This window comes from Thunnus maccoyii, chromosome 12, assembly GCF_910596095.1.
Source record: "Thunnus maccoyii chromosome 12, fThuMac1.1, whole genome shotgun sequence".
Taxonomy (NCBI): Eukaryota; Metazoa; Chordata; class Actinopteri; order Scombriformes; family Scombridae; genus Thunnus; species Thunnus maccoyii.
The window spans coordinates 28658186-28684694 of record NC_056544.1 but is presented as its reverse complement, the minus strand read 5'-3'; the positions used below and the strand labels follow the sequence as shown (position 1 = coordinate 28684694).

Below are 26509 nucleotides of genomic sequence, written 5' to 3'. Positions count from 1 at the left end.
GAAAAGATATACTTAAAAAGATCTAAAAGTTAATCATAAAAATGTGTTAAAATTAAAACTGAATAAAAGTAAACTTATGACAGAGTTTCTGGTGGACAACCACAACGCCGACATATTATCTTGTACACGTGTACTCTTTGGTGGACACCATTTTGGAGGACAACCACAACACTGACACATGATGATAATCATCTTGTGTGCATATACTCTTTGGTAGAGGGGTAGGACGCCATTGACAGGCGACCAAAGGAAACGGACTGTAACTTTGATTAAAATTACGGTTTTCTCTGAGTTTGAAAATTGTTGGAAACATTTGGGATAATATAAGTACACAACTGAACAAAATTTATAACATAAGTCTAGTTATTTTTAGACATTTTAATGCAGTAATATTACCTCTTTAACGACTCATAGACATCTGAAATGTGACCCCAACTACACACTGCTTTTTGTAAGACATCAAAAGCCAAAAAGGTTGGAAACCAGTGGTTTCATCTTTAACAATGTGTTGTATTTTAAAAGCTTGTTATATTATCCATTGTGTCAAATCTTCATCTGAAGAGTAACTAAAGCTGTCAAATAAATGCAGTAAAAAGTAAGATTTCCAAGCATGTAAGAGAACCTCCGGTGGCTGTGAAACTCACAAATAACACGCAGGCAGTGTTTGGTTTGCCGTTCTACTGTAGCAACATGGTGGGCTCCATGGAAGAGGACCTGATCTCTGTCTAGATGTAAAAGGCTCATTCTAAGGTAAGAAAAACACAACGATTCTTATTTTCAGGTGATTATACACTAATTAAAACATGCTTGTGAATATTATATTCCATTTCTGCCAAGTGTGTTGATGCCACTAAATTCTACACAGTGGTCCTTTAAGTACAGTACTTGAGTAAATGTACTTAGTTATTTTCCACTACTGCGCTTTTTCTCTCTGTCTGTTCACTACAATTCCCGCATTACATCATATGTACATTGAGCTTTTGTAATAATTCATTGTGTTCATACTTTCATAAACACAATGTTATTTATTTCCTCTTGCAGTTTTGTATAAAGAGATCCTGGGAAACATATCATATAATAATTTAATCACACACACTGCCCTGACTGAAAAGTTGTCTTTGATTCTCCAAAGAGATGTACAAATTACAATAAAATGATTACACATGATCTTGAACCGTATATATAATATATGGAATGATAGATATTTTCTGCTCTTATGATCACTGCTCACAACTATTAGACTTGAATAGAACTGGATCCTTCATGGATAGAATTCATATGCATATGTGTGTAAAAAAATCTGATAAATTTACTCTAATTTATGCTGTTTCTACCATCAGTGATCTCTGATACCTCAAATACTTTACACTGAATGAGAGCTTTAAATCCATTTTAATCAATAAATAGACTCAACCTCAAACATTCAGAAACAAAATAGTCATTTATTTTTTAAAGAAGAATTTATCAGCATGTTCTTGACCATTTGTGGCACTACTGAACAATTATTGATCATCATGTGTGATTAATAACACATATGGACTAATATTGCAGACATACATCCAGTAATAAAACAATAATTATTAACCATCAATTATCTGCTATTGTTACAAAATATGCTCAACAATAAAATATTGATTAACACCCAACTTCTATAATTATAAATCAAACAAGAAAATGAAAAAAGTGAATTTGAAGATTTATAAGAAGTCACAGCAGTGAATTAAAGCTTTTTCAGTCCAGGATCAGAAAGTCTTTGTTGTTTTCTTGATTCAAATGTTTTGGAATCTTTGAATCTTTTATTCCAGTTTCCTTTCCGACCCTTCATCATACATGAGACTCATCTGACCACCTGCTGGCTATAAAAGTGTAAAAGCAATCAGAGTAGCTGCTGATCCAAACCTTCTCTGTGTTCTTCATGACATTTGGTGTCTGTATTTGTGCACATATTGAACATATTAAATTCTCTCACTTTTTGGTATTTGCCCTTTTTTCTGGGTATAAAAGTCCTGCAGGACCAAATGACGGCAAGAGAGAACTTTTTCTATCCTGTGTGGGACGTTAGGATCAGCAACAGTCTTTTACTTGTTTTGCTTTGAATACATCTTTATTTTATGGATAAACAGTTGTTGAGTAACTCCGCAACAACAGGAGATTAACTTTAAACATTAATTTGCTCTCGCTGTGTGGAGGTGGGTGAGTTCTTGTGTTTGGATAATTTTTTATTAACTGATAGATGATTTGCAAAACTAGAGATAAACTGACATGAATCATTTGAATTAACAGTTGGATTATTGAATTTCTCTTTTCGGCTTCTAGCTTGAAATTCTTGGTGTTCCTTCAGTTTTTTCCTCATGTTTCCTCTAACTTATCAACTTATTCTCTCTCTTTCTGTCAACCTTCTGTTTCCTCAGCAGTTAATATTTTCCTCTCTTCATCAGTTCCTCCTGCTCTTTGAACATTTGCTCTTCGTTCTCTTTCAGGATTTGTTGTTTCTTCTCTTTTATCGCTCTCTCTGCTCTTTGGAACATTTTAGTGGTGTAGTGGCTCCATTCTGATCTTCTTGAGCAGCTGTTTGACCTGAGAATGATCCTTGAAGTCATTACTGAACACATATTACTGGCTGTACTATCAGGAAGGTATGGGGTCCAGGGAAAGCATAAGAAAATCACTGAGCAATATCTTTAACTATTGTCTCTTCATCTCTCATAGTGTCAAACAGGCTCTGGATGTCAAACTTCTATTTGAAATATTTGTTACTGGGAACAGATCTTCATTCATTTTTTCATATAAAGACATATTGTTTACTTATAAGTCATATAATTCAATTAATTTTACTCCAAATGAGGAGTGGGTTGGCATGCACGGGGAGAGACTGATTATTTGTTTTGGTGATTATGCTGCTCATGTGTTTGTATTGTTATCTTCTATAAAAGTGAGACGCAAAGTGACACAACTGCTGAAAGAACTGAAACTGAACTGAAATTAGCGGTTTGATGAACCAATTGCTGTCCTCTGCTATCTTTCTGGCCGGATGTTCTAACTTTTCCTTCAGTTTTTTCTCCTTTTTTTGATTTCATTTCCACATTCTTCCTTTAATTTAGTCTCCCTCTCAGTGTCACCCTTCACATCTCTGAGCTTTTGCTGATACTCTTCCTCTATTTCCTTCATTAGTTTATCCTGCTCTTTGCGGTTTTGCTCTTCTTTCTCTTTGAGGATTCATTGTTTCTCCTCTTCTATCGCTTTTTCTGCCTTTTGGAACATTTTGGTCATGTAGTAGCTTCCTCCATTCTGCACATTTATATTTCTGATCTTCTACAGTACTTAATACTGATATAACACTGAACATGGTCCTTTAAAAAAAAAGACTGAAATCTTTTTAGAACTTTAAAAGTTTACATTCTCATGCAAAATCAAAACTGCGTAATCATCAGTATATAAAAATCAAATTTCCACACACCTGATTCCAAGTCATTCACATATAGGCCTATTAAAATAATAAGAACCTAAAATGTCACATGTTACAGTAGATGTTAGTAAATGACCTCAAACCCAATCTCAAGGATGCCATACATGAAGTAGGATTTCCTAAATACATAAGGGATAATCAACGAGTAGGCGTGTGTTAAACGGTGTCAAGGCACAACGTGGAGGCGAAGAACCGCTCGACGCGAGGCAAGTTGATTATCCTGCCTATACCATTGTCATTTGCCAACAATACAAAAGAAAAGCGCTCGCAAATATTTGGTTTTGCACTGAAAATCAAAAGGTTATGAAGCAAGAGTTTACCATTGTCATGACAACTTGTCACACTGTACTCGTCGCCAGCCTGAATCAAGGCTTAAAATTCACATAAGGTGTCATTAAGCACAACCGCAGAGTACGTCTCCAAATCAGTGTTCTTTTGTTGTTGGTAGAGAAAGTCTCTCAGTATATTAACTGCCAACATTTTGTCTTTATTGTATTAATCTCATCCTTCTCTTCCTTTATCATTTTAAGCTCTTCAGGGGTCAGTTCATTATGCCATTTTTGCTCGGTTTCTTTCTTTTCTTCTCCATTTCTTTTTCCTCTGCGGCGTCCCATTCTTCCCAAACTTCAAAATGAGTAAGCTTTGACAGCTGTACTCTTTAATATTGCTATGGTTACAGGTTGATACATTTAGAACGGTGATTAAACTTGAGCTGAACTACATGTGCATTAAACGGTTTTAACACACACCTGGCCAGAAAAGAGTATTCACCTAGACCTAGACCATGGTATAAAATGGTATAACATCACCCATTAAAACATATTTAATTTCAAGCATGGGTCATTTCAATAATACATTCTCCAGTCTTTAAAAACTATTACGACATGGAGTATTATAGTAAGCTCCTACGAGGAGGGTTCTAGATCTTGGAAGGCAAATATCAAACATTAAAATCTAATCAAACTAAAATTTTTACAAACCATATCCAATAATAAAACACTCATTAAGTAACTGATTGTATTAGAAATGCTGCCCGATGAGAAATACAAACAAGACGGAATGTGAATCTGCTGCAGTGCTCCATCGCAAAATCAAAAAGATCATTTCTGAACATGCTGCACCACTCGTGTAAAAGTGCGCTTAACAAACTTTATAAACCGTTTGAATAATTTGGTCTCTTTCTCAGCTTGTTGTCTGGCCACCATTTCCTGTATATTTTTCATTTGTTTTACTAACTCCTCCTTTTCTCTTTCACAAGCATCGTTCAACTTTTTGCTCATGTCCCTGTTCTCCCTTATCAGTCGCTCATACCTTTCCTCTATTTCCCTCCTCAGTTTCTCCTGCTCTTTGCGGTTTTGCTCTTCTTTCTCTTTCAGGATACGTTGTTTCTCCTCTTCTATCACTCTCTCTGCCTTTTTGAACATTTCGGTGGTGTAGTAGCTTCCTCCATTCTTTGCATTTATATGTCTTATCTTATCAAGCAGCTCCCTGACCTGAGAACGATCCTCCAGATCATTATTGAACACATGGTACTGGTTGTTACATTTGGCCACAAGTTCCTGCAGATCTTTGCTGTCCTTCAAGAACTTCTCAATAGGTTTCCCTTTGAGTTGGTCACCATAGGTAAAGAGAACCATGCTGTATTTGTTGGCTTCCTCACCAAAGATTTCCTGAATCTTCTCCACTGTCTGTTTTTCTTCATCTGTGAATCTGCCCAGTTTGATGACGACCAGGAAGATATGAGGTCCAGGTGAAGCATAAGAAATGCTCTGAGCAATATCATCAGCTGTTTTCTCTTCAGTGTCATTGGTGTCAAACAGGCCCGGAGTGTCGATAACAGCAATCTGTTGTCCATCCACCTCACCATAAGCCTTTTTACAGAATTTGGTCAAAGATTCAGCAGCAAATTCTGATTTAAAGCGCTTTCGTCCCAGAATGGTGTTTCCTGTGGCGCTCTTCCCAGCTCCAGTCTTCCCCACCATCACAATCCTGACACACTCATTGTTGTTGTAGGTGGTGCGAAGTGTAGACCTGAAGACTGAAAAAACTTCTTTGAACTGTTGCTGATACTTTTCCTCCATGTCTTTCCTCAATTTCTCCTGCTCTCTGCGGTTTTGCTCTTCTTTCTCTTTCAGGATTCGTTGTCTTTCCTCTTCTTTCTCTTTCAGGATTCGTTGTCTTTCCTCTTCTTTCTCTTTCAGGATTCGTTGATTCTCTTCTCTCTCTTTCAGGATTCGTTGTTTCTCTTCTCTCTCTTTCAGGATTCGTTGAATCTCTTCTCTCTCTTTCAGGATTCGTTGTTTCTCCTCTCTCTCTTTCAGGATTCGTTGATTCTCTTCTCTCTCTTTCAGGATTCGTTGTTTCTCTTCTTCTTTCTCTTTCAGGATTCGTTGTTTCTCCTCTTCTTTCTCTTTCAGGATTCGTTGTTTCTCCTCTTCTTTCTCTTTCAGGATTCGTTGTTTCTCCTCTTCTTTCTCTTTCAGGATTCGTTGTTTCTCCTCTTCTTTCTCTTTCAGGATTCGTTGTTTCTCCTCTTCTTTCTCTTTCAGGACTCGTTGTTTCTCCTCTTCTTTCTCTTTCAGGACTCGTTGTTTCTCCTCTTCTATCGCTCTTGCTGCATTTTGGAACATTTCGGTGGTGTAGTAGCTTCCTCCATTCTGCACATTTATATTTCTTATCTTCTCAAGCAGCTCTCTGACCTGAGAACGATCCTTCACCTCATTATTGAAAACGTGGTACTGGCCGTTACATTTGGCCACAAGTTCCCTCATATCTTTGCTGTCCTTCAAGAGGTCCTGAATAGTTTTCCCTTTGAGCAGGTCACCATGGGTAAAGAGAACCATGCTGTATTTGTTGGCTTCCTCACCAAAGATTTTCTGAATCTTCTGCACCGTCTGCTTCCCTTCGTCTGTGTAGTTGCCCAGTTTGATGACGATTAAGAAGATATGAGGTCCAGGTGAAGCATAAGAAATGCTCCGGGCAATATCATCAGCTGTTTCCTCTTCAGCGTTCCTGGTGTCAAACAGACCCGGAGTGTCGATAACAGCAACTTTTCGTCCATTCACCTTGCCATAAGCCTTTTCACAGAATGTAGTCAAAGATTCAGGGGAGAACTCAGATTTAAAGACATTTCTCCCCAGAATGGTGTTTCCTGTGGCGCTCTTTCCAGCTCCAGTCTTCCCCACCATCACAATCCTGATACAATCATTATTGTTGTAGGCTGTAGGAGGTTCCCTCTGGAGGCCTGAAATAGAAGAATTAATAATTGATGCTCAGTGTATTCATAATATTTTGTTCAGTGCATCTCCATCAGAGACAGGCAGCTTTGACGGTGGTTGGGGGACTTAAATTGTGTTTATACAGTTTTAAGTTATATTACAATTTCTACTCGTCATAGTTGCTTGTACTTTCTTTCAATCTTTTTCTTGCATTTGCAGTTCAAATTTATATCACACTTGGATTACTATAGAAAACCATGCTCATGCTCAGTCTGAGGTTGTGTGGTGTACACATTGTTGACACACATTCTAGTTTCATACCTTTTTGTTTGTATATGTAACCGACAGGTTGAGTCCTCCCCACCATTTGGGGTCCCTGCATAGCTGTAGTATCCCAGTCCCTTCCTGCCCCACACACCTGAACCAAGTTCCCCCAATCAGTGGCACATTAACACAGAGAGTAGCACTGTTATCCATTGTCTTCCTCTTGCTGCTGCTGCTCTGTTTGGTGCCATACTCTCACACTTTGTGTCCCCCACGGCCTGAAGGTATTGATTGGCTTTATACAGCCAAGGTAACATTATTTTATCATTGTGTATTTCAGTAAATTTTTTTTAAAAAAAGAAGATTGGACTAACCTGTTTTTTTTTTTCTTGTCTCTGCAGCTGTGACTGCCACTGCTGCTTTGTTATACCTGAAACTCACTTGATTTTTAATTTCTTTTATTGAGTTTTAAGTGCTAGGTTTTATTCAGTGATATTAGTGCATTTATGTTTTATTTTTTTTAGTATATTCCTAATTTGTTTTACATTTTGGGTGGTTGTGAAGTTTACTTGGTGTAACGCATTTATTGTTTTTAACTAGCTGATTCTTACAGAGGTGATGCTAACATTTAAAAGGTGGCTTTGTGCTTTTATTTATTTATACTTCTTGTGTGCTTATATATTTTGTGATTTATTTGTGGTGTTAACGCCAACCTAAACTGTAACACCTTTGTACATTTCCTTTTTTTAGTCAATTCCTCCACCTCCCTATTTGACGTATTTTTTAAAATCTTTTTAGTATGATTTTTTTTAAAAATTATTTTAGGATCACTGAAGCCTAGACACTTACTAATGTTCTTCAGTTTGATGGGTTTTTTTTTTTTACATCCTTTATTTTTACTACCATTTATTGTTTGCTGCATCATTGAAGAAAATTAAAAACAACAACTCTTTTTAATACCTTTTAAAAACCACGTCTCTGTTAATTCTTTTTGTGAAACTTACCTGTGTGATCGAAGTAGGAAATCATTTGATGTATTCCCTGGGTGGAATTCCCAGGGTGGCATTGTCGGATTTTTTAACTTAGTCTAACTTGAGTTTTTAGACAAACCCTCAATTGTTTATCTGGCCTCAGGTTGTAAAACTGAAATTAAGAATATTCTGGTGCCACTTTGTGTTAAAGCACACTAAATTGTTTTATTAACAGTTAATAAATCCTTTATTGAAATTGAAATGTTGATTTTTATTTTGGTCTTCAATCATCATGCATTTACATTTAATTATAAACCTACACACACAATAGAAAAGAATAGGCCAAAAAAAGTAGAGATCTCACAATTTTAGACCAGTTATTGTGAAACTAATACGTTTTGCACTGTGGACTAACGTAGAGATTGTACATTTTGATGTGAGACTGGATTGATATATAAATCCCCACATACAAAAATCATTTTCTTATTGTTTATGTCGTCATCCAGCCTCGATAATGTATCCCTAAAGGTATCAATGCTAGATCCTGGTGTTCTATACAGCTTAAAGGCTGATTATATTTTTTGATTTCTCAATTTCAGTTTCTACAGTGATACATTCCATAACATTGTCAATAATTAGTGACATACTACTCATAAATATCAACCCCCCACCACTTTTTTAATCCTATGAATAAAAATCGTCTCACATCCCTCAGTTTTGACCATTGCAACTTGCTCCTCATTAAGCCAAGTCTCAGAGATCACTATTAGCTACAGTATTTCTTCTTTTTAGACAGAGTTGTCTAAAAGAATGCTGGATCTTTAAAAAATTGTATTAAGGTTCCTTTTATTAAACTGTATTATTTATATTACTCCATCCATTTCACTTCCCTATTAAACTGTTCTTCAGTATAAATATCTTTCTCCATAACATGCAATTTATGCTCTGTGGAGTCAAAAGTTTTCAGTCCAAGACTTTCATATCCTGTATTCTGTGTTAGTTGCCAAAGATTAATATCTCCAGATGGACATAAATGACATCTGTCAAAACCCATCATAGGTTGGTTTTAATGTCCAGTTTTATAACATCATATTTCATATTAGTGTCATTACCGTTCAGTCTGTGTGTCTATTAAGATGCGTGCCTTGCTTTTCTGTTCACAAAGCGCATTACGGTTGTCGGTTTTGTTTTACTGTCCGTCCTGGGGAGTATCTGGGAGGCTATCATATTCATATTTTGGCTTTCAAAGAATTGAAGTAGGCTAAGCGCTTCTCCAAAAATAAAAGTAATTGACTCGGTAGGGCGAGGAAAAGGCGGAGAGGTTTACTGTCTTGTATCAAGTCCTGCGCTTACAGTCAAGTCATCAATGCCAGAATATTATTACACATCATCATCACATCGCTCCAGATCTGCAATTTTTCTGTCCTTCTCCTTGATGTATGACTTGTGCTCCCAGATCTTCATTTAGTCTAAGCAGTTTTGATTGTTTGTTAGCCACCTTAATCAACTAATTTGATTAATTAATTCTTATCTCCTCCATCTCGACCTCATTCAGATGAGTTTTCTTTTGTGACATTTCGTCTTTTTTAAGATCTGACTTTCTTTGGGGAATTCAGTCTTTTCTCTTTGTTTGTGGAGCTCAGTGACAGTATACAACTCATGTTTTAGAGGCTTGATCATCATATAAGCTAATATAGCATATTTAACTTAAAATATAAAGAACCGAGACATCACCGATGTCACCATTAACCCATGACTCAAACTAAGCAACATATTACAACATTCACTTTAACAGAGTATTAATATTATAAGTACAGTTGTATATTGACTCACCAAATTTTGCAAGTATATTTCCCATGTTTGAGTAGAGGTGCTGCTGCAATGAGAGGAAGTAAGTCTGTGTAGCTTCTTGCAACAAACCACACCTATAAAACACTGTTAACATTAAGTTACAGCAGCACCATTAAAAATAGAGCAGACGCAATGAAAAATATCTCAAGGGTTGAGCCTGTTCCCCTAAGAAAAATGATACTATACTGTATATTTAACATATAATGCAGGAGCCTGGTTTCTGCAGAACAAGCAGTTTTACTTTCAGTACTTTAAATAAACACAGCTAAGAGTACTTCTGTACTTTTAATTTAAATGTAGGACTTTCACTTGTAATGGAGTATTTTTACATTATACCAATGCTTTTACTGAAGTGAAGGATCCGAGTACTTCTACCAAAACAGGAGTTCAGGTAAATGCTGCTTCTGCTATAAGAACACATGAGTACACTGTTCACCTACAGACCTGAGAAGAAATTTAATACAGAATTTGATACTGAAAATCCATGTTAAGCCTTTAATATAATCATAAACTTTTGAAAATATAAGAAGTATATCCTGCTGTTTGTCACCAGTTTATCATGTGTGTATTTTCCCACCAGGTGTCCTCGTTGGCTCAGTTTCTTTTGATACTTATCTATTCCCACACTGAAGAGTCTTTCTCACCTGAGTTTCATCCCGTTTAATTTCCTGTCTGTTCAGTTCAGTGTTTATTCTTTCCATCCATGTTATCAGACGTGGTCATAAAATGTTTTATAAATATTTGCTAATGTCTAAATCACATGTTGACATCTGAATGAAAAGTGCTGAATATTAGTCATTTGTTACAAGTACAGAATGTATTCAACACCAATCAGTTTATGTTATGTAGCAAGTTGTAAAATAACTATAATAAGAGGTGTAATCAGTATCACATATGAAACAGATCATTTATACATTTTACCACTTCAGCGAACAACATTGTTGTAATTCACTCTTCACAGTTTTCAAAACTGTTGCTTCACATTAGTTTTGTTCTAAATCTGCTCATAAAGTCATTTTATTTGTTGCAGTTGTTGTTTCATGTTATGTCCAGAGGCTTTGATAGAATATCTGAAATAAACACTGAACACTTTTTTAAATCTGTACTTTGAAAGACTGAATAAATAGATTTTATTAATTTTGCAAACATGCATCAAAATTCAGAAAAACTCTCCTGGTCAAGTTTTTCATCTACAGATTCTTTTCAATCACTCTGTTAAACCAGTATGTCAGCTGTTTGGAGGAAAATAATAAATCTTCTTCACACTGTATGTTTTTACATAAATATGCTCAGGACATTTTTCTATTGTATTAGAATATCACGTTTCATCACAGTGTGGCTTCCTTTGAATATTTTAAGAATCCAGCTCTGCGTTGATTAACGAATAATTGCAGGGAGAGGAAGTTATACATACTAATATTAGTGATGTATACATATAAACATCTCTATGGTCTATCACATTGTATATACTAATGATATATTTATTTGTGTGTAAATCATTAGTTGTCATTCTGTGGAGGTGTTTGTATCTGTGATCTGCTGAAAATTTTCTGCTTCACTGTTTCTACAATGTGGTTGATTGATGTGGATGAACTACATGTAGACGTCTGTGTCACAGAGAAGTGACATGCATGAGGGGTAAGCTGAAAGTAACAATTCCATATATGGTGTAATGGTTGTCTTGTACAGTGTTGTTCTTGCATTCAGTTCCCCTTTTCCCACGATCACTTCTTTAGAATCAGTCACCACATGCCATGCACTTCAGAAAACCTTTCTGTTTCTTCTTTCTATTTCACTCATTTTGTTCATTTTGTTGTGAGATCTTACTTATAACAGAACAATGTGGTTACAGCATATAAAAGGTCATAGATAAGGTCAAAAGTGCATCATGTTCTTTTTCAATTAATCAGCTGAATAGACTGCTACACTGGATTAATGATCATCAAAGTATTAATACAATAATATAGTAATTTCTCCAGCAGTACACTTCTAACATCATGTTTTTCCTTCACAGTGGAGTGCTGGAATAAATATTGTACAGTTAAAAAAGTGATGTTACTTTATACATATGGTACATGGTTATGTACATTATAAACAGCTTGCTCAAATATACAGTAATAAGTGAAATGTTCATATGTTATTGCACATTTTGTATTTTAGACTAAAATACATATATATTATTAGTAAGTAGAAATAAGATGATATACAAGACAGTACAGTATACATACTCGGGATGTGCAGAGAGCCCTGTATTTGTATTCAAATAAAAGTGGAAAGAGGCTTAAAAATCCTGTTTTTGTTTTTATTACACTTTTAATTTTAGAAAATTAAAGTGTTACAGTAAGTGTTCATGAATAAACTGCCTTACAAAAGGAGGTCCCCACACTGGATCTCAAACTGGAGTCTCCCAGATCATAGACGACTGTGCTGACTACTGAGCTAAAACTTCACCTGCCCCATAACACAGAAACAGCACAGCATGTAACGTGTAGGGAAGAACTTCAGAGGTGATTGCCTGTTTTCACACTAGTATTTGACATGGGTTTTTTAATATTTTTTAAATATTTGTATGAAACAAGTATTTGTGAAAAAAAACAAAAAACACTATTTGTGCTTTGCCGAATAATGTATCTGTATTCAGGCACATCCCTAATAAATACTGTTGTGACTTAATTTCGACAAAACAAAAAAAACCTAAGCCACAGTGAGGGGCTGTTACCGAGACATGTAATTGACGCGTCAGTGTCCAGGGTTGGAGCTACTTCCAGATGAATGGCTCTGCTTGCAAGACAGGTAAAGATGACACCATAATGTTTACAGAGACTTCGACCTCTCTTTACTTCCAAAGGCCCGAAGTAATCTACTCCGACATTTGTAAAGGGAGGGAGATCAGGAAGAAGCCTTTCCTTCCTTCGTCCTTCATTTTTTGCTCGCCCACTCTTCCCTTATATCGCCTGCAGAAGCAGCATTGTGATATAATTTTCCTCATAGCTGCATTGGAATTTGTCATCCAAAACTTGTTGCGCAGCTTTGACAGAGTGTGATTTCTTCCACCATGACCCACCTGTTGGTGAATATGTCTCAATATGAGCATGGAGATGTATTGATCTTTTGACAGAGTGAGTGGATGCTTAGTCTCTTCTGGCAAAGCAGCCTTACTCAATCGTCCTCCTACTCTCAAAAATCCATCCTGTAAATGTGGATCAAGCTTGTACACTGAACTGTCTCTAGACACAGATTTTCCAGCTAATAGGGCAGCGATTTCTTCCTTGAACCTCTTTTGTTGACTGTAGCGAATGACGGCCATTTCAACATCTAAGAGATCCTCAGCTGACAACATCTGGCTTTCAATGGCTCTTTTGGCCCTCTCCATCTCCAGAGACACATTGAGAGATGATCCACCTGCCTCTTTTCTGTGGAGCTCAAGAGCATGTAAGTCCTTTCTCTTTTGTTTCAACTGCAGCAGAATTCTCTTCCATTTGAGAAGCCATGCCTCCACCACTTTGAGTCTCCTCCAATCTGAAAAGTACGATAAGAGCTGATCTGTAGCAGTTGGAGAGCCCTGAGTAATGATGGTGTTTAGCTTTAGCTGTAGCTTCTCTTTTGTCCTCCAAATCATCATCTGCAATTGTGACCTCTGTGATGTCTGCAGGCCAATTCTTTTCTGGGTCAAGGAGAAACTTCGGGCCCTCAATCCAGCTACCCCCATTGAGCAGATCTCCAACCTTCATACCTCTGGAGGCATAGTCTGCAGGGTTGTCTTTGGTATTAATATACCTCCACTGAGAGACTTTAGTTGCATCTCTAATAGTTGTTACCCTATTTGATACAAATATGTGGAAACACTTATCCTCATTTTTTATGTACTTAAGCACTGCAGTGCTGTCCGTCCAGAAAGTTGACTGATCCAGTGGCAGCTCCAACTCCGCTCTCAACGTCTGATCTACCCACACAGCCAGAACAGCAGCCGCAAGCTCCGGACGGAGAATGGTTATCGGTTTGAGAGGGGTAATTCTTGCCTTACCTAAAAGGAAAGAAACATGGACCATCTTACAGTTTTCAGTCCTGAGGTAAGTAAAAGAACCGAAACCATCCTGACTAGCATCAGAGAAGTTGTGCAGCTGTGCCTTAATGGGCTGTCCAAAGTCTTTGGGCTTAAGGCAGCTTTCAACTTTGAATGCTGCCAACCTTTTCAGGTCTTCCAGCCACCTTCTTCACTGATGGCCAATGTCTGCAGGTATGTTGTTGTCCCATCCACGTCTCCGACAGAGCTCTTGCAGCATGACTTTGGCTGGGAGCGTTACTGGGGCAAGAAAACCCAGAGGATCATAAACCGAGCTGATTATGGACAACATTCCTCGCCTGCTCTGTGGTTGTTCTTTCATCGCCATTTTGAATTTGAATGTGTCTGACTCCACACAACATTGCAGCCCAAGAGCTTGTTTGACTGGAAGCTCATCTCTATCCAGATCCAGTTCTTTCAAGTCTTTCACTCTATGCTCCTCTTCAATGGTTTGCAATACTGCCCGGCTATTACTGATCCACTTTGTCAAAGTGAAGCCTCCCTTTGTCAGATTTCAGTGAGAGCTTGAACCATGGCAACTGCCTCCTTGTCTGAGCGCAAGCTCTTCAAACAGTCAGCAACATAAAAGTTTCTTCTGACTGTTTCCACAACCTCTAGTGAGAAGTTAGCCCGACTGTCCTCTGCAGTTCTCCTGAGTGCATAACTGGCACAACTTGGGGAAGAGACAGCCCCGAACAAATGAACTGGCATTTGAAATTCTTCAATCTCTTGGTTCACATTGCCCTCAGGCCACCACAAGAAGCGCAGGAAGTCTTTGTCCTCTTCAGCCACCCTAACTTGGTAAAACATAGATTTAATGTCTCCCATAAATGCCACTGGCTCCTGTCTGAATCTGGTTAGAACACCCAACAGTGAACTAGTGAGGTTTGGGCCTTGTAGCAGCTGGCTGTTGAGTGAAGTTCCCTTAAACTCAACTGAAAAGTCAAACACAACACGCAATGTACCCTTTTTGGGATGGCATACACCATGATGGGGTATATACCAGAGCTTTCCATTTTCACCTTCCAGCTGATGTTGAGGCACTTTCTCTGCATAGCCATTCTTGATTACATCAGTGAAGAAGCTGGTATATTCCTTGTGGAATAGTTCATCTTTCCTGAACTTCCCCTTTAATCCCAGCAGCCTTTGCTTAACCATAGAAAGGTTATTAGGAAGCGAAAGCTGGTCCTTTCTGAAGGGCATTTTCAAGCTGTAATGTCCATCCTGCAGCTGTGTTGACTCATCCATCTTCTTTAAGAATCTAATATCTTCTCTTGACACTCCTTGTTCCTCTGAACTTCGCTCATTGAAGTCATGACTGTATTGGTTGCTCAACATTTCCTCCAGCTTACAGACAGAAATCCTATTGACAGCAGCCACTGAGAATCCTGTTTTAAACCTGCTGCTCTCTCCATCTCGAAGGGGACCATTAACTACCCAGCCAAGTACAGTTTGTATTGCATATGGGCCATTCTCTCTGCTGTTGATGACCTCCCATGGTACCTTAGGGGCGTTAGTGCCAATCAACAGGTCAACATCGGCATCAATGCATGGGATCTGTACATCAGAGAGATATGGCCATTTCTGCAATTCTCCCTGTGTGATAATGTTACTGGTGGTCACAGGCATTTTATTTTGTGCGAATACTTCTGGGAGACTGTAGAAGCTGTTACTGCCAAGACCAGCTACCTCCAAACCATTCAGGGTGCTAGTTGAAACAACCCTTTCCTGTCCCATAGCATGCAAAAGGAAACTGGTTTTACTACCAGTAATGTTCAGCCTTTGCATAAGATGTTCTGAGCAGAAAGTAGCCGTACTCCAAGGATCCAGGAACACATATGTTTGTATTATCTTGCTTCCCCTGATGGATTTAACCTGAACTGGCAAGATAGACAAAATGCTATCCTCCTTTCCGGCCCCTGTATGTCCACAAGTTTCTGATGCAGGTGGTTTAACATGTGCTGTGCCCTTAGTGTGTTCACTTCCTGTGATGGCTCTTATCTTTCCAGAGATATAAAGCACTGTAGGATGGTTCTGACCACAATCTTTGCAAGTTAAGCGCCTGTTGCAATCCTTGCTCCTGTGTCCACTACCCAGGCAGCCAAAACACATCCCCTTTTCCTTCAAAAAGTCAATTTTGTCCCAATGCTTCTTCCCTTCCAGTGTTGGACACTCTTCCAGTCTGTGAAACTGAGAGCAGCAAACACATGCTTCTTGAATGATTCCCTTTAAGTCCAGCCTTTGCGGAACTGAGCTTGGAGTTCCACATCCCTCGGCTGCATCACTTACAGTAACTGTGGCGAAGCTGTTACTTCTGACCTTGCTGAACTTTGAATGTGGCTTGAACTTGTTAACACTCTTTACTGCAGGCAAACCACTTATCGTGTCTTGGATGTCCCCAAAAAGTGGATCAGAAATGATCTTAACTTGGCGTTCGATAAATGAGACCATATCTTTAAAGCAAGCTCTGCGATTGTACCTCTCTAGTATTTCATGTGCCTGTATCCTCCATTTTTCTCTGTACTTAAATGGCAACTTTGTCATGATTGCTCTCATGTTAGTTGGCATGTCCAGCTCCTGCACATATTGAAGTTCCTCCATTACTTTGCAACAACTTCGCAGAAATAGAGAAAAAGTTTGCAGTGCTCCCACATCCTCTGCCTTCACTGCAGGCCAAGCCAAAGCCTTCTCCATGTAGGCTGCACCAATCCTATATTGGTTTCTAAAGTGTTGTTGGAGAAGCTCTTTAGCCAGCTGATAACCTCTGTCGGGAATCATGTGCTGACAACTCCTGACCAATTCTCTGGGCTGCCCTCTTGTAAATTGCTCCAAAAAATAAAGGCAGTCAGCTTTGCTAGCCTTTGATTCCACACTATGTTCAAAAGCTCTTATGAAGGTTTTATACTGTAGAGGATCACCGTCGAATGCTGGAATGTCTTGAGAAGGCAAGGACATTAAGCGCTGTTGTTGGACCAGAGCTGCTGTGATTTCATTTTGTCGGTGCATTATGGTGCACAGGTCTCCTTGTACTGGTACAGAATATAAATGCTGTTGCTCCACTGATGCAGGCTGCACATTGTTGACTGGCAGAGAGAGGTTTTGTTGTGTATCTCCATACTGCATTGTTCCAGATGTTTCTGTTTCCTTTTTCCACTTTGTCTCATATTTTGATCCAAAGACCTGATGTGTATTTCCCTCAGAGGGTGCGTTCAGTGCACTTGAATCCTTTTGGGCTACTGAGAAGCTGCTTTGTGGCATTGCACTCCATGTGTATGGTTTAAATGACTTTGCTGCAGGATTGAGTCCTTTGGAATTTGGGTTTTGTTCTTCATTCCTTTGCAAGTAAGAATTCATTCCATCAGAAGGTGTTTGTGAGTTACTGGAACATTCTGAGGCAGCTTGAAAAACTGCTAATTTTGCAGTGGATGCAGCTATTTCAGCATCAATCTCAAGCTGCTCCCTCTTTCTTCTCAGCTGCTCTTCCTGGGCCTCTAGAGCATGCCTTTCCTTTAAAGCGGCAGCTCTAGCGAGAAGTGCAGCCCTTTCTGCTTCTGCCTTAATGCGGGATGAAGCTGTGGTTTTGCCACTATTATTACTGCTTTTACCACTTTTGTTACTTCTTTTACCACTACATGTGCTTTTTCGGCGAGAATGTCTACTGGCAACATTTGATATGCTGTCATCAGGGTGAACATCATCATCCTCACCACCATCATCACCACAATGATCATTTACCAACCATTTTTCAACCTCAGAAATGAAATCATTTTCAACAAGCATTTTTGCAGCAAACCAAGTGTCTTGTTTGTCACTTTCTTCAGTGGACATTAAAGGCAACAGAGCCACATGAGCATCTTTGGCTTCCCCACACAAAAGCACAATTTTTTCCAGTGTATTTTTATCTCTTTTGCATTACCACTCTTTTGCATAAGCTCATGAGTTACATTTCTTAGGTTTTTAGCCTCACTTAATTTGTCTTTTCTTACATTTTGCAACCTTTCCACCTTTGCAACAAGAGTTTTGTGTGTTAATGTAATAGACCGTTTACTTTTTACAGATTCTGGCTCATTAACATTTCCCTCTTTCACCAAGGCTGTAGCATTGGGATTACAGTCGCAAAGTTGTGTGCACACTTTATTATGGCCATAAAGTTGGTAGCGCTACTCTTTACCTTATGGTGGGCGCTGTGATGTCACAATCCAGATGAATGAATCAGCTGATGACCGGTGCGTCCTCCATCTCCACCTCCTATGCTTTCAAACAAATGTAGGAAATCCAGCGTCGAGTCTTCCTCCATGAACGATGGCTAACAAACTAACTGAAGCGGAGTTTTTTGACTTAAATGTAGTGACTTGATTTCGACAATTGATTTTGACATGGGTTTTTTAATATTTTTAAATATTTGTATGAAACAAGTATTCGTGAAAAAAAAACAAAAAACACTATTTGTGCTTTGCCGAATAATGTATCTGTATTCAGGCACATCCCTAATACATACTGTAGTGACTTGATTTCGACAAAACAAAAAAAACCTAAGCCACAGTGAGGGGATGTTACCGAGATATGTAATTGACACGTCGTCATGCGGCAGCTCCATGTAGTAAATCAAACATCTTCGGACTTGCGCTTAAGATTTGTTTATTTGCCACCGTGCACCAATAAAGCATTTGCTGCGCATACACTTACATCTATAACTTGCATGAAAACAAACAAAAAGGCTTAAAGATTAGCCTCTGAACGGCGGTCAAAAAACTGTGTGCTTCTCCCGGTAAGCAGCACACCTGAGGAGTAATTGCCTGTTCTTCTTGTTGCAGTTGTTGTTTCATGTTATGTCCAGATGCTTTGATAGAATATCTGAAATAAACACTGAATACTTTTTTAAATCTGTACTTTGAAAGACTGAATAAATAGATTTTATTAATTTTGCAAACATGCATCAAAATTCAGAAAAACTCTCCTGGTCAAGTTTTTCATCTACAGATTCTTTTCAATCACTCTGTTAAACCAGTATGTCAGCTGTGTGGAGGAAAAATGATAAATCTTCTTCACACTGTATGTTTTTACATAAATATGCTCAGGACATTTTTCTATTGTATTAGAATATCACATTTCATCACAGTGTGACTTCCTTTGAATATTTTAAGAATCCAGCTCTGCGTTGATTAACGAATAATTGCAGGGAGAGGAAGTTATACATACTAATATTAGTAATGTATACATATAAACATCTCTATGGTCTATCACATTGTATATACTAATGATATATTTATTTGTGTGTAAATCATTAGTTGTCATTCTGTGGAGGTGTTTGTATGTGTGATCTGCTGAAAATTTTCTGCTTCACTGTTTCTACAATGTGGTTGATTGATGTGGATGAACTACATGTAGACGTCTGTGTCACAGAGAAGTGACATGCATGAGGGGTAAGCTGAAAGTAACAATTCCATATATGGTGTCATGGTTGTCTTGTACAGATTCCTGTTCTTGCATTCAGTTCCCCTTTTCCCACGATCACTTCTTTAGAATCAGTCACCACATGCCATGCACTTCAGAAAACCTTTCTGTTTCTTCTTTCTATTTCACTCATTTTGTTCATTTTGTTGTGAGATCTTACTTATAACAGAACAATGTGGTTACAGCATATAAAAGGTCATAGATAAGGTCAAAAGTGCATCATGTTCTTTTTCGATTAATCAGCTGAATAGACTGCTACACTGGATTAATGATCATCAAAGTATTAATACAATAATATAGTAATTTCTCCAGCAGTACACTTCTAACATCATGTTTTCCTTCACAGTGGAGTGCTGGAATAAATATTGTACAGTTAAAAAAGTGATGTTACTTTATACATATGGTACATGGTTATGTACATTATAAACAGCTTTCTCAAATATACAGTAATAAGGGAAATGTTCATATGTTATTGCACATTTTGTATTTTAGACTAAAATACATATATATTATTAGTAAGTAGAAATAAGATGATATACAAGACAGTACAGTATACATACTCGGGATGTGCAGAGAGCCCTGTATTTGTATTTGTATTCAAATAAAAGTGGAAAGAGGCTTAAAAATCTTGTTTTTGTTTTTATTACACTTTTAATTTTAGAAAATTAAAGTGTTACAGTAAGTGTTCATGAATAAACTGCCTTACAAAAGGAGGTCCCCACACTGGATCTCAAACTGGAGTCTCCCAGATCATAGACGACTGTGCTGACTACTGAGCTAAAACTTCACCTGCCCCATAACACAGAAACAGCACAGCATGTATTTGACATGGGTTTTTTTATATTTTTAAATATTTGTATGAAACAAGTATTCGTGAAAAAAAAAAAAAAAAACACTATTTGTGCTTTGCCGAATAATGTATCTGTATTCAGGCACATCCCTAATACATACTGTAGTGACTTGATTTCGACAAAACAAAAAAAACCTAAGCCACAGTGAGGGGCTGTTACCGAGACATGTAATTGACGTGTCGTCATGCGGCGGCTCCATGTAGTAAATCAAACATCTTCGGACTTGCGCTTAAGATGTGTTTATTTACCACCGTGCACCAATAAAGCATTTGCTATGCATACACTTACATCTATAACTTGCATGAAAACAAACAAAAAGGCTTAAAGATTAGCCTCTAAACGGCGGTCAAAAAGCTGTGTGTTTCTCCTGGTAAGCAGCACACCTGAGTAATTGCCTCTTCTTCTACATATGCATTTCCATATGCTGCTGTCCAATACGCCACCTACTGTGGCAACCAGGGAATGACCTTAACACACACATAGATACAAATGGCTCTAACACATACAATATGAGATGATGTTTGTATATGTTGAACTTTTCAAACACAGAGACAACTCAAAGTGCTTCACACAAGTTGAAGAAATGCATTCAAACAACATTTAAAAACACAATAAAAGATAAGTAAAATCAATTTAAGTGCAATAAAATAAAATAGACCAAATTAATAGCAGATCACATATACAGTGATAGTGCAACTACAGTGCAGTAATAAGATTCCCAAAATTCAATTAGGCAAAAAGGGCAGAAGAGAAATTAATCAAAGGCAAGTTTATTTGTGTAGTTCATTTCATACACAAGGTGCTTTAGATAATGTATTAAAACATGTTTAAAAGTTCAAATTTCAGAGAATAGAAACTTTAAAAGAATTACAGAACATCATTTTAAATTGGATTTACACATACTGATCATATTCTGACTCTTCAATGTTTCCTCATAATTAGTCTCTATAAAACTTCTGCTTCACTGTGTCCACAGGATGTGGTTGCTCGATGTGGATGAGCTGCACGAAGACGTCTGTGTCACAGACGAAGGCGGTAATTTATCTCTATACCAAAGTTCTGAACCACAAATCTATATTTCATACATAAATACTTCATCAGTCATTAATAAATGGGTGATTAATCCTTAATGAAGCTTTATGGTTTTACACTATTTGTTTGTAAAGAAAAAACATTAAATTCCCACTGAATTATCATCATCATCACAATGGTTGTAATGGAGGATGATAGCTCAAACTGTAACTGTAGCTAGTTAGGGGGTAGGTGACCACTGTGGTGCATCGGCAAGAATGCAGGGATGCTGGGATGCTCTCTTCAATGGTTTATTAATACCAACAGGTAGGTATATACAGGTGTGTGTGGTTCTACACACAAGAATAAACAAACAGCATTAGCTCACAGGCAGCAACACTGCTGACAGGAATCATTAAGCAGTGCTAATTCTAATTAAAGCTGCAAGCTGCATTGAACGGGCTTTCGCACCCTTGCGCACGTCGGGCCGCAGCGCAATCGAAGGGCTTCTGTTACAGGCATGTAGATGTCTTCAGACCCAGGCTGTTTTCAGACAGTGCAAGAAGGAGATAAACATCACTTCCTTTGTCCACTGTTTTGCCCACTGTTGGGGCTGCTTTACTGAAATTTCGTAGGGGGTGCTATTCAGCCAGTTTGCATCACTGATGGAATATTGTCATGTACACTTGTTCAGGCCAGGAGTCTTATCAAACATGTAAAGTTTGGTGCAGACTGGAGCATTCACAATAAAGTTATAGCAACTTGCACTGTCTGAAAACAGCCTGGGTCTGAAGACATCTACATGCCCATCACAGAAACCCTTTGATTGCGCCGTGGCCCGACGTGCGCAAGGGTGTGAAGGCCCGTTCAATGCTGCTTGCAGCTTTAATTAGGGCCTGAGCCCAAAGGGCGAAGACCCTATTGTATTTCGTGTGTTTGTTTCTTTCTTATTATTATTCTTTATTAATTCGCCACTTCAACTCTAAATTTGACCCCCTAAACATGCTCAAAAACTCACCAAATTTGGCACGCACATCAGGTCTGGAGGAAATTAATAATAATAATCCCCAAAGTGCCAAAATGTGCTCAAGAGCGCCACCTATGTATCTAAAACGGCCGCCACGGTCCGTAGGAATGTCGTAGAGAGATCGAACCAAAACTCAATTATTCGTCTCATCAAGACCTACAAATCATACACTGACACCCCTGACCTAAATCCAACAGGAAGTCCGCAATCTCAATTTCAAAGTACGACTTTGTGCCAATTTTGGACCTTGAATAAACGCTATCTCCTCCTAGAGCGTTAATGGTATCGGCTTCAAACTTTAATACATGACTTATCAGGTAAAGTAACATCTACATGCCTGTGACAGAAGCCTTTGGACTGCGCCGCACTCCAGTTACTTAGTGTTTCTACACATCTGACAGCAGTGTTCAATCCTCACTTTTTTTTCAAGGAGTACATGTGCTCCTAAATGAAAAAAATTAGGAGCACACATATAACTTTAAGAGCACACTGAAAAATGTTCAAGTAACAGTTTCTCAAAGAAAACAATTCATTATATTCATATTTACAATTTATCACATACATATTTAAACTCTTTGTGTGTGTTTGTATGTGTGTGTATGTAAATCACAATTTCTGTTGTTTTTAGGGGTGCTCAGTTATGGCAAAAATCATAATCACAATTATTTTTGTTCAATATTGAGATCATGATTATTTAACATGATCATTTTTGCCGATGTTGATATATGCACATATTTTTTCCCACTTGGCTGAGGAGACTGTTACACATGCAATCATATATTGTACTAATGATCAAGAAAGACTATAGCCTATTTGAGGGAGGAATTCAGGAAGACTGGAGTTCCGGAGCTCAGCATTAAAACTTTAATGGACCTGCCATGAGGGTGGAGCAGCAGTTTTTTTTATTTTAGTTTATTAGACAGACAGGATTAATGTGTAGGATTTAATCATTGGTTAGTAGTCCGAAGCGGAGGGTGGCAGTAATGCACCTAATATGCTGGTTGCTGTTGGGCCTCAAACCACGAGGTCACACAGAGAAGGCCTACATGTAACCTGTGAGGCTTGACCATGAGGTGCTTTCTCTTTTGTTTCCCCCGAGACAAAGGAATAGCGTCAAAATGCTGCTTACAGACAATGGGAGACCATTGCAAACTCCATTTCCAAGGATGCTTTGCGATTTTCACACCTCCTGCACAGCGGAGCGTCCTGATGACGCAGCCATGACATCACCACCCCTTTATAACTGAGCGCACCCTGAAACACACGCCTTTCCCATGTCACTGAGCTAGGGGTAACTTCTGTTCCCCTGTGAGTCAGCTTGACTAAAGGGGGTACCCCACGCACATGTTTTCCCCTCATCAAAGACTCCCCTCGCCGGACGAGACGTGACTTTGCCCGTGTTCACCCGAACACATTCCTGGATCCGAGAGAGACCGCTGCTGCAACCAGCGTCCTCAAATTCCCTCGAGAAGGAAGAAATAAAGTTACTTCAAGAAAACGTGGAACGTCTCTGCCCTGCTCGTCTTCGCCGAGTCGACTCTGCTGTTCTCTCCGCCACTCCACTCAGAGCCAGCTGCCGTGATTTTCGCCGACCGTGCGAGAACGGCCACCGTCTGCCTACAAGCCAAGGACGAAGTTGGACATTAAGACGGACTACACACACACACCCTGCTCGCTTTCTGAAGTGACCAAGTAAGAGGCATGAGTCTGGGCAGAGGCAGTGTTAGTTGTGTGTTCTTTTCAGCATCAGTTGCTGTTGTTTAGCATTTAGCTTTTTAGCTTTATTGCTATTGTTCTTGTTGTGTGAGTTGACGGACCGCCGAGTCCATTTTTCTCTGTTTACTCTTCGGAGTATTTTAAGTTTGCTGCCTGTTTAGTTGTGTTCACCACGCTAGACTGTTTTGTATTTGTCCCGCTCGGGACTACCGCTGTGTTTGTGCCATCGTGAGGGATAAAGTAAGTTGCTTTGTCGGTCAGAAACCAGACATCGTGTGTTACAGACTGCCGTCCGTACACACGCTGTCTGTGGACAAAGGAACCGCTTCTCTTCCCCTCACGATCGCTTTCTCTCCTTCTTCCCTCTCTTCTGACTAACACACACACGCACGCGCACACACACACACATACATACACCGACATCTTTTTGCACATCTGATGGTCAGATAACGTCGGACAAAGCTTTGCGTTGTCTTTCCTTATCCGCCATCAGACACGTGTTTTTCACGGAATTGGGTGAGTGCAAGACGCCGACCACCAGGCGGCGCCATCTTGTTTTTGTCTAGCCAAGACACTGCCGTACTTCTGCCATTCGGGTCTCGCGTGACGTCCCACAGTCACGTCCGCATCGCAGACCGTTGACGTCATCACGTCAGGCATGACGCATGTGTCTGCATGTGTCCAACCCTGTACGTAGCTGTTTGTGTTTTGTTTGGTAGAATTAGATTTTAGGATAGTTGTTTATTGAATGAAGCATTTGTTAACTTTGTTGATTTTGTTTAAGTTTAATAAACACTGTTATATCTTTAAAGAGAAGTTCTTTTGTCATTATTGTGTGTAACATATTGTGAAAAGTGGCTGATTGAAGGAGTCAGAGCTTGAATTCAACCCTTCTTTGTTCACCCTTGAATGTTTATCTCTCAGATATTAACATTCTAGGTGAACTCCCATTTATGAGACTACCTTGTTTGGTTATTGGTCCCGGTTTTCGGGTGGTGCCCCGTATGTCGTCTATGATCTGGGAGACTCCAGTTCAATGTGGGGACCTCCTGCTGAAGGAGTAGTTTATTCATGAATATTTGTAATACTTCAATTTTCTAAAATAAATGCATCATAAAAACAAAAACAGGAGCTTGTTCTTAAGCTTCTTTACACTTTTATTTGAATACAAATACAATACAAATACTGGGCCCTCTGCACATCCCATTGACAATAAACTACATCTTGAATCTAGAATCTTGAAAAAGACTGTAAATGGGTCAGATATCCACTTGATATGACTAACTCAGACTGCTGAAGCCTCATATAAGCTTCACATCAACTTTTAAATGCATTTTTGCACTAAATGACTGTGTGGACACACTGTGGATTTTGGCCTCCATCACTCCATCATCTTTTAATATCCAGTATGAACAGGAGGAATGATTATAGCGAGGAAAACCTCTTTCACTGTTCATATGGACACCTGAATGCTGTTCTAAGACACACCTGGAAAACTGTGAACCTGTCTTTTAATGTCTCATAGATAATTTGTTATTACTGATGCAAAGGATGAGAGAACAGCTATTATCAAAAACTGAAAATGTGCAGCGCTGAAGTTTAAGTTTACAGCTGAGTCTTCAGTAAATTGACATTATTAATGATGAAACTCAGAAACATCATCATCAAACCAAAAAGGAAATTGAATCATCTTCTCAGATGGAGCCAACTGATAAAGCCATGCATTTATTTCCTAACATTTTGTCATCAATAAGACACTGATCATTATGAGATATGGAGGTGGTAATTGGTAAATGTTTTTTTCTTTGGTGACTGTGATGAAGTTTGCAGTTATGAAGGCAGAAATTCAGAATTTTAAAAACTCAACATGTTGGTCTGATCACTGAATCACTTCCATGTTACACAAGCAGACAAATGAAATGACGAAAATCACAGTGAAACTTGCAGTTGTGTGTGTTTTCCACAGTTTCTACCTGTTGGTGTGTGTTAATTTTAATATTTTAATATTGATTTGTGATTTATTGTATACTGTGAGGACACAAAGAACAAGTAAAAGTTTTACTGTTGTGTTTAACTTTGACTGACAATATATATTTTAACAGTTTTTACTGTCAGAAATGCACTCTTTTATCCTCATCAGAATAATTTAAACTTCGGAGATCCAAAGAGTTGACAACAAAATACTATTCTATTAAATGATGTGAAAATAGTTCATTCAGTCTGCATTATGCTGAGATATTGTGTTTCATCTAAAATAGGTTGTGGGACAGATCACCTCCTGCTCTGTTTCATCTGTGATTGAAGAAATTAATAAGTCCTCTGATCTGCTGCTGGATCCTAATTTAGCCTTTTGTGCTGTCTTATAATATATGAATAAATGGTTTAACGCAGTTAACAGTTGAACTTGAGACTCTAAATATTTTTGGCTATGCAGTTTTTTTTAAGTCATTTGCTTTTTTATCTGCAAAGTAACTACAGCTGTTGAGTAGATGATGTGGAATAAAATTATAAAGTACAATAAAATAAGCATACTCACGTAAAGTAAAAGTACCTTAAAATTGTACATTTTTGGAATTCCAAAACCTGATGATTAAAACCAGTAGCAGCTTCACGTTAA

At 38.4% G+C, this 26509-nt stretch overlaps 2 protein-coding genes across 2 annotated transcripts; both read right to left on the bottom strand.

The window, feature by feature from the left end:
* Nucleotides 1-4566: 4566 nt before the first annotated feature.
* Nucleotides 4567-5547, bottom strand: LOC121908354 (GTPase IMAP family member 9-like). Its single transcript, XM_042428289.1, has one exon. The coding sequence runs from the start codon at nucleotides 5545-5547 to the stop codon at nucleotides 4567-4569; it is 981 nt and encodes a 326-aa protein (XP_042284223.1).
* Nucleotides 5548-6024: 477 nt separating this feature from the next.
* LOC121909502 (GTPase IMAP family member 9-like) lies at nucleotides 6025-13202 on the bottom strand (the record flags this gene model as incomplete). Its single annotated transcript, XM_042430071.1, has 2 exons — nucleotides 13177-13202; nucleotides 6025-6661 (listed from the first exon to the last, which is right to left on the bottom strand). Coding segments are annotated over exons 1-2 (663 nt in total), but the record flags the coding sequence as incomplete, so codon positions are not given.
* Between the last annotated feature and the right edge of the window lie 13307 nt (nucleotides 13203-26509).